The sequence below is a fragment of the Nuphar pumila genome, chromosome 13 (assembly GCF_984573655.1).
Source record: "Nuphar pumila chromosome 13, dmNupPumi1.hap1.1, whole genome shotgun sequence".
Lineage (NCBI taxonomy): Eukaryota > Viridiplantae > Streptophyta > Magnoliopsida > Nymphaeales > Nymphaeaceae > Nuphar > Nuphar pumila.
In genome coordinates, this window is record NC_143261.1 from 79,384,226 (window position 1) to 79,400,260 (window position 16,035).

The following is a 16,035-nucleotide window of genomic DNA, read 5'->3' on the forward strand; positions in this document are numbered from 1 at the left end:
AGATCTACATTGTTCATGAACCATGCCAAAATTTTGGCATGGTTACTTTCCCAATCCTCGATTTTGGATTGATGTTCATTAATGGCTTTGATGCGCTCATCGCCATCTAAAGCCTTTTCAACTTCATTTTCAATTTTGGTAAGAACAAGAGAGGGTTCAGGAGTAGTCCCCATAACAAAACCCCAAAGTTTCTTACCTCTTAGATGATTTTCTATAGCGGAGGCCCACATGTGATAGTTGGACCCATTTAGCTTGAAAGAGAGCTCCACTTTAGAGTCACGTTCTATCGGCACCAAATACTCTTCCTTTCTTCAAAAACTTTGAGAGGCACGCTTTCCAAGATGACAAAAGAAAAAAGCCCAATCACCAACCGAGCTCTGATACCATGTAATGAAAATAGGCGGAAGCACCAATAGAACAAGTATCACTCTTTAAGAGTGATCACTAGAGCCAAGAACACAAACAACAAATGTGCACACACAAGAGCTCTCAAATATGGAAATGACTTAAAGTCATAAGTTGGATATTATTGAAGAAGGGAAGAGAGGGGTATAAAACCCATACATTTAAGAGAGGAACACCTCCTCTATTTATAGAGGAGGAGAGCTCAAGAAGGGACCACAAGGGGGCTCCCTTGTAGTCGTTGGGAGCCCCCAACGGTCAGAAATCTGACCGTTGGGGCCCCAACGACTACAAGAGTGGGGCCCCTTGTGGTTCCAACAAAAAGCAAAAAAAAGAAAAAGAAAAAAAGGAAAAAGGAAAAAGAAAAAGAAAAAGCAAAAAATAAAAAGGTACATTTGTAGTTTTACAATAATACCCCTATCGGGTATTTTACTAAAAAGCAAAATGTATATATATACATATATGTATATATATAAGTATATATATATATATATATTTTAACACCATTTATGTTCAAGAAGGGATAACTCGTCCCATAGAGGACCAAGAGTACTAACGGACATTCATGTCCCCTTGTTTGATGGTATGTATTTTTTTTTAGAAAAAATTGCCTTTCAAAGTCTTTTTGGGTATACATACCCTTCATAAAAAACCATGCCTCATTAGTTTTGCGGAGCTTAGTAATGTTGACACATATTTTAAGCTCAACATTGTTCATGAACCATGCAAGAATTTTTGCATGTTTACTTTTCCTATCCTCTACCTTGGATTGATGGTCTTCAATGGCTTTAATTCGAGCATCTCCTTCCAATGTTTTTTCTTGATTTGCTTCCAACTTCGTAAGTTTGAGTTGAAGCTCCGGAATAAAGCCCATCACGTATCCCCAAAGCCTCTTGCTTTTGATGTTATTTTCCATAGTGGACGCCCACTATCATGTAATTGGAACCATTTAATTTGGAGAGATCTATTTTTTTTTCATTCTCCATTTTGACTTGATAGAAAAATGAAGATAAAATATGGAAGACAACGAAAGAGCTCCTCCACCTTGAGTTTTGCAAGCACCACCAACCCACGAACACTTTGAATGCTATCTCACAATCACGATATGACCATTTTCCCAAAGAACCAAGAGCACTATGGCTCTAATACCATGTAATGAAGTATCCAGAATTGTTGAAACAAAGTGTAAAAGCATATACAAGTCCAATAGTGGACAATACAAGGGCACGAAGGCACACTAAGCACAAAGGTGCAAGAACACAAGTCCACTATGGGACAATACAAAGAGCCAACAAACGGCAACAAGTAAAAAATATATTCTTTATTGAATATATGCTTGGAAAAGTATAATAAGAATAGAGGGTGAAGACCTCTATTTATACACAACAAAACCAAGGAAAGAGGGAGACCATTGGGAGCTCCCAAAGAGCATTTGTGACCGTCTATGGTTTGAAAAGACCATAGAGCTCCCATTGGTCTCCCTTAATTACATGTGATAAAAATAAAAAACGAAAAAATATTGTTTTAATAAACAGTATTTATATACATGTGGAAAGACAAAAATACCCCTATAGGGCATTTAACTATTACAAGGCAAAAAATAAATATATATGAATACATGTATATATACATACGTATATATACACACATACATATATTTTAACAAATGGAACATGGTAAACTTGAGAGACATTAAGTTTGCTTCCAAGAAAAGAACTAGAAGAGACAGTATCTACTTTAGAAATAGCCATAGAAGACCCGTCAACAATGCAAAACACACCACTACAGGGACAACAATCAGTTAAGATGGACTCATGAGTTGTCATATGACAAAATGCACCTGAGTCGATCAACTAACCATGAGCATTACCAAGAATACTTGCATAAGCAGTATCAGAGGAATAAGAAGGGTCAGAGGTAGAGGTAGTGGCAGACTGAGCAAGGAGCTGGAGCTACTAGATCTACTGCACCAGCCCCAATAACTGTTGAGTACCACTCACAAGCTCAGTAGGACTCTGCATAGAAGATACTCCAAATTGAGGAGCAATGTTGCTCATATCTGATGGGCCAGTCTTAGTTTTGAAGCTCTCTTCCTCAGTAGAAACAACCATTATTCCACCTTTTTTCTTCTTGAGCACAGGGCAAGAACTCTTCATGTGCCCAAAACTTTTGCAATAATGGCATTGGATAAAACTCATGTCTTCACGGCCTCCACTAGACCAGCCTCTAGATCGACCTCCACCTCTTCCCCCAAACTGGCGAGTCACAACTAACACACTCTCTGATGGGGTCTGACTGTTGAGAGACTTGAGCTTAGTCTCTTTTGAAAGAAGTTCACCAAGGTCCGGACCAATGTAGGGGGAAAGGATTGATACAGGATATTGTTGCATTCGCTCTCAAATTCAAGGCACAGGGCCATGAAAAAATCAATCACCTGCTTTTGGTCTCTAGTTTCTACATCCCAATTATTGCAACCCATACATTCACTTCATTTGTTGCCCTTTGAAATGGCCATCATAGAGGTCAAGGCATCTGATGCTTACTGAAAGATAGCATAAAAGTCCTGAATGGACTCATTTTCCTGCCTCAAGAACTTCAACTCTTGCCCATATTGATAGCTTTCGCCCAATTATATTGCTTATAGACCTTCAAATATGCCCATGCATCCTTGACATTCTCATATTTCATAATATTCACTAAAATATTATGCTAAACGCAGCCCAAAAGCCACGACTTCACTTTGGCATTGTCCCTCTCCTAATCGTTCACATAAACTCGGCCCAATATGCAAAATTAGACCCATTAAATTTTACGGGGATAATCTGAATATTTTCTTTCTTCTCCATACTTCACTTCAACCCCCAACTACACAACAAGAGGCTGCACACAAACAAAACCAACAACCACCACCACAAGCTACCAAGAGCAGTGTTAGCAACACCAACCCAACAACCAAAGATTGCAATATTCACACCAAAAAAGGGGAACTCCGAGAGTATGCAGTCAAATACAGGCCTCTCATATCAAAATAAAAGCCAAACTAAGCTGAAAAGTAGAATTACAACCACCAAAATGAAAGTCGACAATCACATATACAAGTGACGTCTCATATGTATACCCAACGAACCATCAAATCTCAAGCACATCACCAAAATGAGCCAAAACACTTCTAAAAGCTTCCCCACATAAAAATGATCAGATTACATCAAACTAAGGCTACCAAAAACTATTGATCTGATCAGAACAGCCGGAAATCCAAATCTGGTCACTATTCATAAAATAAAATAAAAATCCATATAAAATTGAGTATACCTCCAATCGGAATGATTCCTGATTTATAAATCATCTAAAATCAAGATCTACCAAAGCCCCAACTCAATCGAACCAACCTGCAACAAATGAAAAGATGTCCTTCTTGGGGCATGCAAAGCGAAGCACACACCCGATGCAACAAAATGGAGTTTCTTCTTCCTCTTTCCTTGCAGATGATCACCAAATACCTCTCTCTAGGTTGGGTATGGCTCCGATACCATATCAAAGCAATAGAGTTCCAACCATGAGAGAGATATCAAAGAAGACGAGAAGAGAAACTTATTAGGAAAAAAAAAGGAAAGATACATCTTAAAGGAGGACATCCCTCATGATTACACTACAAGACAAAGTTGGTTGACCCCCTACCTGTCAGCTAAAATACAAGTATGTCCCTCATAAATAATATTATGTACAAGAGGGTAGCACAAAGAATACAAATACAAATATGATACAGCCATATTACACTTTTCAACACATGTTACAAAGTGAACTATGCAAAAGGGCAGCACCACCAAAGGGGAACTAACTGCCACAAGATGCCTTTTTCTTGCTATAATGACCTTTGGATGTCAATTTTTTATTATTTTTTGGAATGCATCACATCACGCTCACCACTCACAGAGGCCACTGACAGCCATCATTTTTACAAATTACTTAGTTGACTAATTTCCTACAAGCATCAAGAGAAAATGTAGAAGTAAAAGCCACATATTTTCAGATAGTCATGGGGAAGTGCATACATGTGCCCACAGGCAAGTAAAGCATGTACATAATCCAGCTACAGTTATAAGTGTGTCTGAATCTACTAATGAAAGAGATGAACAAGAGTGGTTCCTATTCACTTCAAGGGCTTTCTTTTTTCCCCTTTTCCTTTTTTGGGGAAACTATTGACTTGAAGAGCCATTGCTTAAAGACTTATATGGCATTAGAACATAAATCATATTGTTGGTTATTGTGACATTACTTTATGTCTCACGTACTCTTTAGACAGTAGTATTCAACTATTTACCCACTGAGCTGCATAAACAAATGTAGTCCTCATCATGATCTCTTTATGCTAATTCATCTCAACCCAAAATTAAAGCTATGATCTGTGAGATCTGACTCAACTAAATCCCTCATCTGGGCCTGTTTGTGAGTATAGACATGAAAGCTATGTCTTGAAGATCAAATGCTCCAGGCGTAGGTGAGGACATTGAAGTTTGTACACGTCGGTCAAAAAGATGGTTTGCATATCAAGGAGGCATAAAACACATTGTACATGGGGCTCTTCCACTAAGGATTTATACATGCAATTTTCAAACCTAGCAGCCTAATGCCTTCTTGTCAATTTCTAGACACGTGATTCATCAACATATTTTGTGGTGTATAAGTAATTGCCCTGAATTTTACAGGATTATATTAGAGTATCTCTAGAAACCCTCAGAAGACATAGGAACCAGCAGGACTTATCTTCTGTTTAACATATACATGTCTGAAAAAAAGGAAACCAAGGGAAAACATTGAAGAAAGAACTTTGAAGTCCATGCTGATTTCTTAGTGGCTCAGCCTCTCTATTGCATCACTTCTATGTTAAGGTTACATTCAAAGACATAGAAATAGTGTTGCACAAATACCATATTCATAATACACCCAATAGCAGATAAAATTACAAAAAGTAACCCCATCGTACCTTTCCTACTACCTTGCTTAAACATACCCTCACATAGTAGTAACTGTTAAAATATATGTATCAATACATACATATATATATATATATGTGTGTGTGTATATTTCTTCAAATAGACCATAATACCCGATAGGGGTATTATGGTCATTTCACATAATACCTGATAGGGGTATTTATTTTCTTCTTTTCTTTTTTGTATTTCTTTTCTTTTTATTTTTTATTTTTTATTTTTTATTTTCTTTATTTTCTTTATTTGAAGCCACATAGGGGGGCCCACCATAGAGTCATTGGGGGCTCCCAACGACTCTATTGGGAGCCCCCTTGTGGTCCCTTGAAGTGTATAAATAGGGGCTTTCCCCCTTTGTGTATGTTATGCTTTTGTGAGCTCCTCTTTAATAAAAAGAGTATTTATTTTATGTGTGTAGCCTTGTTACAAGGCCTTTTGTAGTATCCCTTAGTGGATTTCTTCTTTGTGCCTTTGTGCTAAGTCCATTGTTGGACATTGTGAATGCATTTGCATTCTTGATTCTTCCGCATACTTCATTACATGGTATCAGAGTCATCTGATTCTTCCAAGGTGAAATCTTGTCTCTCTCTCCACTTTTATATATTCTTTTATTGAAGCAATGGAGACCAAGATCGACCTATCATTCAAGCTCAATGGAAAAAATTACATGATGTGGGCATCCGCAATGGAAAATAATCTCAAAGGAAAGAAGCTTTGGGGTTATGTAATGGGGATCGTTCTGAAAGCTCAACTTAAGCTCACAAAGATGGAAGGAGGTCAAGAAAAAGCTCTTGAGGGAGATGCTCCCCTCAAAGCAATAGAAGACCATCAACGTCAAGTGGAAGATTGGGAGAGCAACCATACAAAAATCCTAGCATGGTTTATGAATAATGTTGAACTTAAGGTATGTGCCAATATTGCAAAATTTCGCCGAGCCAATGAAGCTTGATTTTTTATAAAAAGTATGTATACCCAAAAAGATCTTGCAAGAGCCTATTTCTTGCAAGAGAAAGTTAGAACTACAAAACAAAGGGATATGAGCATCCAAGATTACTATAGTGCTCTAAACCCTTTGTGGGATGAATTTGCTCTTTTAGAGCCTAAATGGGTGGCTACGGAGGATGTTGAGCTTAGACAAAAACAAATGGAACAAGATAGATTGTTTCAATTTTTTTTTGGGCTTCGTCCCGAATTTGAACAAGTGAGATTCTCACTCCTTCGTAGATCCACTTTTCCTCTATTAGAGGATGTCATTGCCGAAATTACTCAAGAAAAGACTCGGCATGGCATGAGTAAAAGCAAGGATAAAGTTTTTGCCGTATCTAAACCCGACAATCATGTTAAAACATACAAGCCACCTCGTTTTGAAAAACAAGGGAATAGTGGAAGGAAGATGATTATATGTCATCATTGTTATGAGCCGGGACATATCAAACCCGCATGCCCAAAATTAAATGGGACTTTCAAGCCTAAGGTGATTTACGTTGAGGAATCCTCCACTAAAGAAGATGAAGACAAAAACGGGGATCTCAGGGACACTCTTGGTCAAATATCCATGGCTCTCCAATAAATCTTAAAGGCTACTTCCTCCACTTCCGGTGCCGACATTGCCTCTTCATCACCTCCCGGTACGTATTCTTGGATTTTAGATTCTGGAGTTTCTTCTCACATGACTCCCCATGAAAATGCTTTAACCAACGTATGCATCAATTCAAAAATATCTTTTGTCTCTACGGTCGATGGAACTTTTCTCACAATAAATGAAATTGGAACTCTAGATCCTAAAAAATTTCAAAACTTTTTTGTTCCAAAAGTAAGAATAGTTCATAAACTAAATCTCAACCTTTTTTCCGTTTCCCAAATTGCCAACCATGGATGTGAAATATCTTTCTCATCTCAAGGGTGCTTTGTGCAGGATCTCCAGTCCGAAAAGCGGATTGGGCAAAGCCATAAAAAGGGAGATTTTTACTACATGGATCACTTGACACTCCCTACAAACTCTTTTTGTACTTATATCCAAGATAAAAGTATTGAAACTTGGCATAAAAGACTTGGACATCCAAGTTATTCTAAAATGTATCTTTTTCCTTTTGGAAAGAAGTTTTGTAAAAAAAAAAGATATCAATTGCAAAGATTACATTTTTTAAAAAATGAGGGTTATTTCATTTCCTACAAGAACCTTTATTTCAACTAGACCTTTTGAATTAGTGCATTCCGATGCGTAGGGACCATCTCTTGTTCTATCTAAAGGTGGTTATTCATATTATGTGACATTTATTGATGATTATATTAGATATGTATGGATTTATTTTCTTAATCTCAAATCGAAAGTCTTTACCTTTTTTAAAGAATTTTGTGCAAAAATTCAAAATCAATTTCAAAGTCACATATTCATTCTTAGATCCGACTCTGGAGGAGAATACCTATCAAATGAATTTCAAACATATTTAAAACATGGCATTTGTCATCAAATATCATGTCCAAGAACTCCACAACAAAACGGTCTAGTGGAAAGAAAACATAGGCACATCTTAGAAACCACTAGATCATTACTTATTTCTAAAAATATTCCTAAAAAAATTTGGGCCGAAATCGTGTTAACCTCCACTTACTTAATCAATTGAATGTCGTCCTCAAAATTAAATAATATCTCTCCTTATGAAAAACTTTTTAAAATTACACCCAATTTCAATCGCCTTCATATTTTTGGATGTAAATGCTTTGTTCTTTTACATAAAAGAGATAAATTATCACCAAAGGCAATTGAATGTGTATTCTTGGGATATTGTGAAAATCAAAAGAGCTATAGATGTTTTGATTATAAAAACAATAAGTTATATGTCTCAAAAGATGAGACATTTTTAGAAGATGAGAACGGATTTGAAATATTAGACAAACAAAATGAAATTGAATATATGTTTTTAAATGATCTTTTAGAAGATACAAATGATGATACTTTAAGTCATTTGGAAATATTAGAAGACACACATAACATTGAAACATCACCAATTAATGGTGACAATCTACATGTTTACACCCGGCGTGAGCAAGAGAAACCTATTAGTGCTTTAGAAAAAATCTTGCGGCTTAATGAACCTCTAGAAGAAACTTCCCTTAGGCGCTCCTCTAAAGAATCAATTCCACCTAATAGGTTTGTTTCATATGAATCTCTCTCACCAAATTATAGAGCTTGTCTAATTGCCTTACATTCATACTATGAGCCTTCTCATTATAATCAAGCAAAAAATATATTGCATTGGATTGAAGCAATGAGAGCAGAACTAGATGCCTTAAAGAAGGCTAAAACTTGAGAATTAGTTCAACTTCCTCCAAATAAAAAAGCTATTGGATGTCATTGGGTTTACAAAGTTAAGACAAAAAGTGATAGTTCCTTAGAACGATATAAAGCAAGATTAGTGGCTAAGAGATACTCACAAGAATACGGCATTGACTATGAGGAGACTTTTGCTCATGTTGCTCGAACGACTAGTGTCTGAACCCTAATTGTTGTAGCATTATCTAAAAAATGACCTATATTTCAATTAGATGTTAAAAATATATTTCTTAATGGTCAATTAAATGAAGAAGTATATATGGACCCTCCGCTGGGAATTAATCTTGAACAAGGTCAAACCCTTAAATTATTAAAAGCTTTATATGGTCTTAAACAAGCCCCTAAGGCTTGGTATGATAGATTTAGTGTTATCATGATCAAGTTGAGATTTCGTTCTTGTTATACTGACACTGCTCTTTTTGTTAAAAGTGCAGGTAATAGTATTGTTATTCTTTTGCTTTATGTTGATGATATGATCATCACAGGCAATGATGAAAGTGGTATTATTGATGTTAAAAATATATTAAAAGATAACTTTGATATGTCTGATTTAGGTTTTCTTAGATATTTTCTTGGCATTGAAGTTGCATACTCTCCTCGAGGGTATATATTATCACAAATGAAGTTTGTTGTAGATATATGTTCCAAATCTAAAATTTTATATGACAAAAAGGTGGAGACTAAAGAGGTTATCAACGCTAAACTACGGTTGGAGGATGGGGTTCTATTGGATGATTCTACACCCTACAGACAACTCATTGGGTCTTTCACCTATCTGACCATCACCAGGCCAGACATCGCTCAAGTTGTTCACTCTGCCAGTCAATTCCAGCATGCTCCTACAACTCTCCTACAACTGTGCATACGAGTGTCGTGCTTCGGATTATTCGCTACATCAAAAACACTCTAACTAAAGGGGTTTTTCTATCCTCACTTTCTTCATTAAATGTGTTTGCCTATATTGATGTTGACTGAGGAGGAAACCCAAATTATAGAATCTCAACAACTGGTTTTTGTGTCTTTTTAGGAGATTCGCTAATTGCTTGGATATGCAAGAAACAGCAGAAAGTCTCCTTATCATCTACTGAGGCTGAGTATCGAGCTATGGCAACCACTACAATGGAACTTGTGTGGCTTCGAAGTCTTCTTCAAGATATGGGAGTTGAAATTTCCGGTGCCTCGAGGCTTTGCTGTGACAACAAAAGTGTCATCTATATTGCCAGCAATCACACCTTCCATGAGCGGACCAAACATATAGAAATGGATTGTCACTATGTTCGTGATGAGTATCTTCGTGGGACAGTTACACTGCCATACGTCACATCCGAATATCAGCTCACAGACTTTTTTACTAAAGCACTTCCTGCTCCCCGCTTCTTGTTTCTCCTTGGCAAACTTTTGGTCATCTCCCCGTAAAGTTTGAGGGAGGTGTTAAAATATATATATTTCTTCAAATACACCATAATACCCGATAGGGGTATTTATTTTCTTTTTTTATTTTTTTTTTATTTTTTATTTTCTTTATTTGAAGCCACATAGGGGGGCTCACCATAGAGTCGTTGGGGGCTCCCAGCGACTCTATTGGGAGCCCCCTTGTGGTCCCTTGAAGTGTATAAATAGGGGCTTTCCCCCCTTGTGTATGTTATGCTTTTGTGAGCTCCTCTTTAATAAAAAGAGTATTTATTTTATGTGTGTAGCCTTGTTACAAGGCCTTTCGTAGTATCCCTTAGTGGATTTCTTCTTTGTGCCTTTGTGCTAAGTCCATTGTTGGACATTGTGAATGCATTTGCATTCTTGATTCTTCCGCATACTTCATTACAGTAACATATCATCACTTCAGGAAGAAATGTTTGAGGGTACAAATTGCTGTTTCATGAACATTATGTGTATCCTATAAGGGTATTATGTTTCCCGTATGCTGGTGTATAAAGTGATTAATGGTGTGCTTGGACATTGGTTTTCAGTGCACAGAAACGGCCGTTAAATGGTTGAAAAGCTAGAGAAAATCATGAGATATACCAGAAGAGAGTTTATTACCTGAAAAGTAGCACCAAGCACAGTGGCCTTTTTCTCACCAACTCCAATAGCACTCAGTAGTGCCTAATGGAAATTCATGAATGACAACATGGTAAATAATGGAACAAGAATAACAAAGCCTTGGAAGCATAAATAAAGGAATGAGATGGTTTCAGCAGAAACCCGCCCTACTTGGGTTGAAAGCATGCACCGCACATAAGTGGAAAGACCCTGAAGAAGAGCAAAGATAGATTTTATCCAAAACATGTCAATACAGCTTTCAGTTCAAAATTTAGCAACAGTTTGAGAAATTTCACCTTCATTTAGTTGACCCTCATTACCTGCAAAGTGTCCCAAACTTGGAAAGGGACATAATCAGGAGTAACACTGCCTGGAAAACCCTGAAATATCCCATTGTAGAAACAAGTTAATTAAAAAAAACACCAAAACAATCTAATAATGGTAATATACATACATTATGCACTAAATGGGCAACACAAACACATGTCATCTCCTTAATCAAAACACTAGGCCAGTCTTTGATGTTCCCACAGTTATAGGCCTTTGTGTGGCATGCCAAAACCATATTTAGATGTAGCAATGATTTGTATTTTATTTGTACCATGCATAAATATCCTCCAATCTATCTGTCTCTAGCACTGGCAATTGTCGATTCCAATATGAGAAACCTAGAGCGACGTTATGCAAACATATCCCTTTAGAAACACTTAACAAATCACTAGTTGTTGTTGAATTCATCTATTCAAAATGAAACCTACCAGCGATATTTCCATCAGCAACTACTAATATTAGCATCTTACAAAGGTGATGTTATTTTCTAAAGACATTCTAAAATGTTGCTACCTTAATATTTAAAAGGATTCAAGAGGGATCAAGGAAAAGTAAATCAATACGATGAATTATTTGACAGGCAACATCAAATTTTCCTAAGGGGAAGAATTCAGTCAAACGGAAATTGCAAAACCTAACAGCGATATTTCCATCAGCGACTACTAATATTAGCATCTTACAAAGGTGATGTTATTTTCTTAACACATTCTAAAATGTTGCTACCTTAAGATCTAAAAGGATTCGACAGGCATCAAGGAAAAAGTTAATCAATACTATGAATTATTTGACAGACAACATCAAATTTGCCTAAGGGGAAGAATTCAGTCCAATGGAAATCGCAACCTACTAATAGCGTTAGCAATAAAGATCAGAGTTAAAAGCAAAAGCAATTCTTAACAAAATGGAAATCATGCTTTATAGCTAGGGGCATTTGCGCTTTAATTTCAATGGAAAGCACAACTCCAACTAAACGGAATTCATGCTTCCAATTATAGTCCATCGTGAACTCAATTTCCAATGCTTCCCCCACCAATCGAAACTACGCACCTCTCGAACAAAAGAGATATCACCAAATCTTGTCCAACTTTACGGAAGAGTATCACTTCTCACTTCTGAATGGAGCTTCCGTCTTAACCACTCGAATTTTTGACATCAGTAGAAAACAAAAATGCCGAGATTCAAATAAAAACAGCATAACGATAAGTAAAACCCTAATTTCGACCAATAAACCACTGCATAAACCAGAAAACCCCAATTTCCTTTCACTAAACAAACAAATTACAGAGAAATTACGGAACGAACGAAACAGAAACGCAGAAAATTCGAAATAAATTAAAAAAACAAAGCAGAAAAAAAATAAATTCAAGGATGAATTAGGGGAAAAAACGTAATAAAAGATCGATCCTTACCTCGGGAACAAACGCCCGCGCGATCCTCCACCACGCCTCGTTGAACCGATCGGCATCTCTGCAGCCGAAATCGAAATCAGAGCAAACACTTCAGGAGGAAATTACGAAGAAACAAAACGAAAAAAGGGGTAAAAACCCGCAGAAAAAAGATGAGGAATCGGAGACTCGCCTCCGGAGGGAGAGAGAGAATGAGGTGGCCGTGAGAGTGGCGGTTCTGGTGAGGCTACTGGCGGCGCCGCTCCACTCCTCCATGGAAATCTCCGCCATCGATGGCCGCCGGGAAAGGCGCCAAGAGTTGGTCGCTCTGCGTTTCCCTCCTCTTTATTTTCAATGAAATTCACGGGCTGGTGTAAATGACACGTTATTTGTGCGTTTTTCTCAGTTGGCTTTGTTAACGACGTTCGCGTTACTAAGGGAAGTTTGATTCGCGGGAGTGCGTGGACAAGACAGTTCGTTCTGTCCTGTACCGATAGTGCACAGGACAGAACGTGCTGCTAGGGATGCACACGAGCCGAGCTTGGCATGTTCAAGCTCGGCTCGCCCACTTAACATGGTGTTCAAGATCGGCTCATGTCGAGACTGGGCCGAGCTCAGCTTGGTTCGTTAAGCTGGGTTCGGACCGAGATCTGCTAGTTTAAACCAGTGGTGATTCGTGAATCGGTGGCTCTGCTCGAGTTCAGTCTAAGACTAAACTGAGCCGAGCCTTAACCGGGCCGAGCCTGAGTCATCAATGTTTCGCACTTCTTAGCACAATAGACCAAGCTGGCCCAGGTTCGGTCCGTAACTTGGTACAGACTTAAAGAGAGAGGGAGAGAGGGCTAGCGAGGGATAACATGAGTAGGAAATGTTACAAACCATAACCGGTGGAAGGGATGGTGGTGATCCTCGACGGCACCGGTGGAAGGGGTGATTCTACCGGTGGTTGTCAGCCGATCAGGGCTTCGAAGGAAGGGATTCCGGCGAAGAAACCCCCTCATAATTAGAGAGAGCTCACATTAATGGGAGAGAGAGAGAGAGGGAAGCTCAACTTTGTCTCAGATGGGGGAGAGATAGGAGAGGAGAGAGACAGACCGAGAGAGCCTTAGAGAGCCAAAGAAAGAAGGCCCATAAGGGGATTGACTCAAGGGTCGAGGCAAGGCGAGGGGGCGAGGGGGATGGGGCCCCGAGCGGGTAGGAGGCCCGAGGCAGGGCTGGGGCTTGAGGTTGGGGAGGCATTCTTTTAATTAATATATATTTTTTATATTTTATATTTTATAAAATATAAACCAAGACTTATCGAGCTTGGTAGGTCGATCAAGCTCAACTCATTTGCTCAGTCGAGCCTCAGAGCTCAGTTCAACCTCGGCTCATTTATGGGATGAGCCGAGCTTTACCGAGTTGAGCCCAAGCCAAGCCTGAGCTAGTTCGGCTCGTTGTGCATCCCTACGTGCTGCCCCACCCTGTTTATGTGTCCTAAAAAAATGGTGTTTGGGTGTGTGGCTAGCACGAAATAGCGGAGGACAACAATTTTGTGTTTCTGAAGGATGCACCCAATACGCATTTGTGTGTCCCACGTTTGCGTAGGCGTGATGCGATTCAAACGTCCCCAAAGGTAGTGGATTCTTAACGTTGACACATTTACTGTGACGCACGTCTTGGGACGCAAACTGATCGAAGTTGGGCCAGATCTAGGCACTACCGAAACGACCTTATCAGGTCTAGTATAATCGAATCTGGATTCATAGTCTGAGTTGGATGAAAAAATGTTAATACCGAATCCAAATTTGATTAGCTAACCAAATGTATTTTTATATGTAATAAGGTCAAATAATCCACAAATTTGGATTCATATTCGGATGCAAATTTGCATATCAAATCTGAATCTTAGTGTACATCGGAGTCGTTATGCTTTCCTGAATCCAAATAATTGGATATGAATTTGATTGGATCCAAATTTGACTTGTTGGCATCCCCAATAAATATTTGATGAGGTGAGGTACATTGAATCTTGATATGAAATATATACAATAACACTAGATTCAATGAAAAACATATTAGGAAAACAAGTTTTTTGCAAAAGCAAACAAAAAATGCAATCAAATTCAAAGCAGATTTTGACTCGACTTTGAACTTAATATAACTTAAACTACACATTGGAATAAAAAAATATTATGAGTAAGCATAGTTGAATTTAACTCGAAATTTATATTTCAGACTTGCGATGAATCTAGGTTGTTTTTTGTCACTGTATTTCGATGAGGTTGTGGTAGCATTTTTTTCATTGACTTCACTGGTTAGGTCGAAAGGTGAGTTTCATACAATATATATATATATATATATATATGCATACTATTTTATTTCACTCTAAACCTTTTTTTTATACATATGATCATTTAATAATCTCATGCGTATTTGTGTTTGGTTGTTATTGTGGATGTTTTTTTTTATTCTATTTTTGTGTTTTATTTAATATTTACTAGTAGATTTACTATTTGTGGTTTACAATGTTTATATATATATATATTTGATTGTCTTGTAGATCATTTATGTTTTTTTGTTTGTTCGTTAGTTAATATTAGTTGTGTTGGTGTAATGGGACTATAATTCACCTTGCACAAGCATTTAATAGTGTTATAACTTTGCCTTAGAGAGAGCGGTTCTGACATACCTAGGCATGCATGAGGGCTGCATGTGAGTTCCAATAGGATAGGTCAACTGGTGGGGGAGAGAATATCGGTCTCTCCTAGCTGATGTCCTTTGTAGGAAAGAAGGTTGGGCCATGTGGAGGGAGAATTTCATCCGTCATGGTTGGAATCAAGCACAATAATGAAGAATAGAGTATTCACTCAATAAACTTCACTTATTAGAAATTAGAATAACCACATCTATTTATAGTGCCTAACAAGGAGTCCTAAGAACAAATAGCAACCTAAGAATTAAGAGTCCAAGGAAATAATGAATTCAAGAGAGAGAAAATCCTAAGTGGAGTAGGGCCCCCACAAGAGTAGAACTCCCATAAGGAGGGGCATCCACCAATACTACTCAAGCTGGGACTTTGGGATGTCTCCGTTGATGGGGACTCTGGGATAGCTCTTCTTAATCAAATCCAAATCCAGGTTATGGGTCGTGGGAATCAGGTCCACCAGGGTGAACTTGGGGCAGTCTGTAACAATCCACCCCTCTCAAACTCGCTTTGTCCACAAGGCGAAAGCTCTGGAAAATGGGTCAGAATATGGCCCTCTTCTTCTCACATGGCTTTATCTACTCTGCTTCTGGTCCACTACACGAGTATCTCAATGATCAGGTGACCATCCTATTTGCGTCATTGTCTGCCCAGTATGCAAGTGGGTTGGGGTTGTGATGCTACCCCCAGGTATGGTGGTTATACCTTGTAGGGTTTCAAATGCGAGTCATGGAAGATGGGGTCGACCTGATCTTTGGCAAACAATTATAAATGATAGGCCACCATAGGGATCCTCTCTAGGATAGGAAAGGGTCCAACTTGAGATGTAGGACACATCTGATGATGTCTTGTTGGTAGGACGACAATCAGAGG

General features: G+C 38.2%; 1 protein-coding gene across 3 annotated transcripts in view; it reads right to left on the minus strand.

Moving 5' to 3' along the window:
* RUS3 (root UVB sensitive protein (Protein of unknown function, DUF647)) overlaps positions 1-12,802 on the minus strand; it is a 47,821-nt gene extending 35,019 nt beyond the window's left edge. For 2 of the 3 annotated variants that reach the window (XM_089984178.1, XM_089984177.1), the window contains exons 1-5: positions 12,670-12,802; positions 12,501-12,558; positions 11,082-11,141; positions 10,933-10,971; positions 10,762-10,824 (exon numbers count right to left, since the gene is read on the minus strand). In XM_089984178.1, the coding sequence (XP_089840304.1) occupies positions 10,762-10,824; positions 10,933-10,971; positions 11,082-11,141; positions 12,501-12,558; positions 12,670-12,767 (318 nt within the window). In that variant the 5' untranslated portion in view covers positions 12,768-12,802. Of the gene's footprint in view, positions 1-10,761; positions 10,825-10,932; positions 10,972-11,057; positions 11,142-12,500; positions 12,559-12,669 lie in introns of those variants that run through there. The other variant, XM_089984179.1, reaches the window with a different exon arrangement.
* Positions 12,803-16,035: the final 3,233 nt, after the last annotated feature.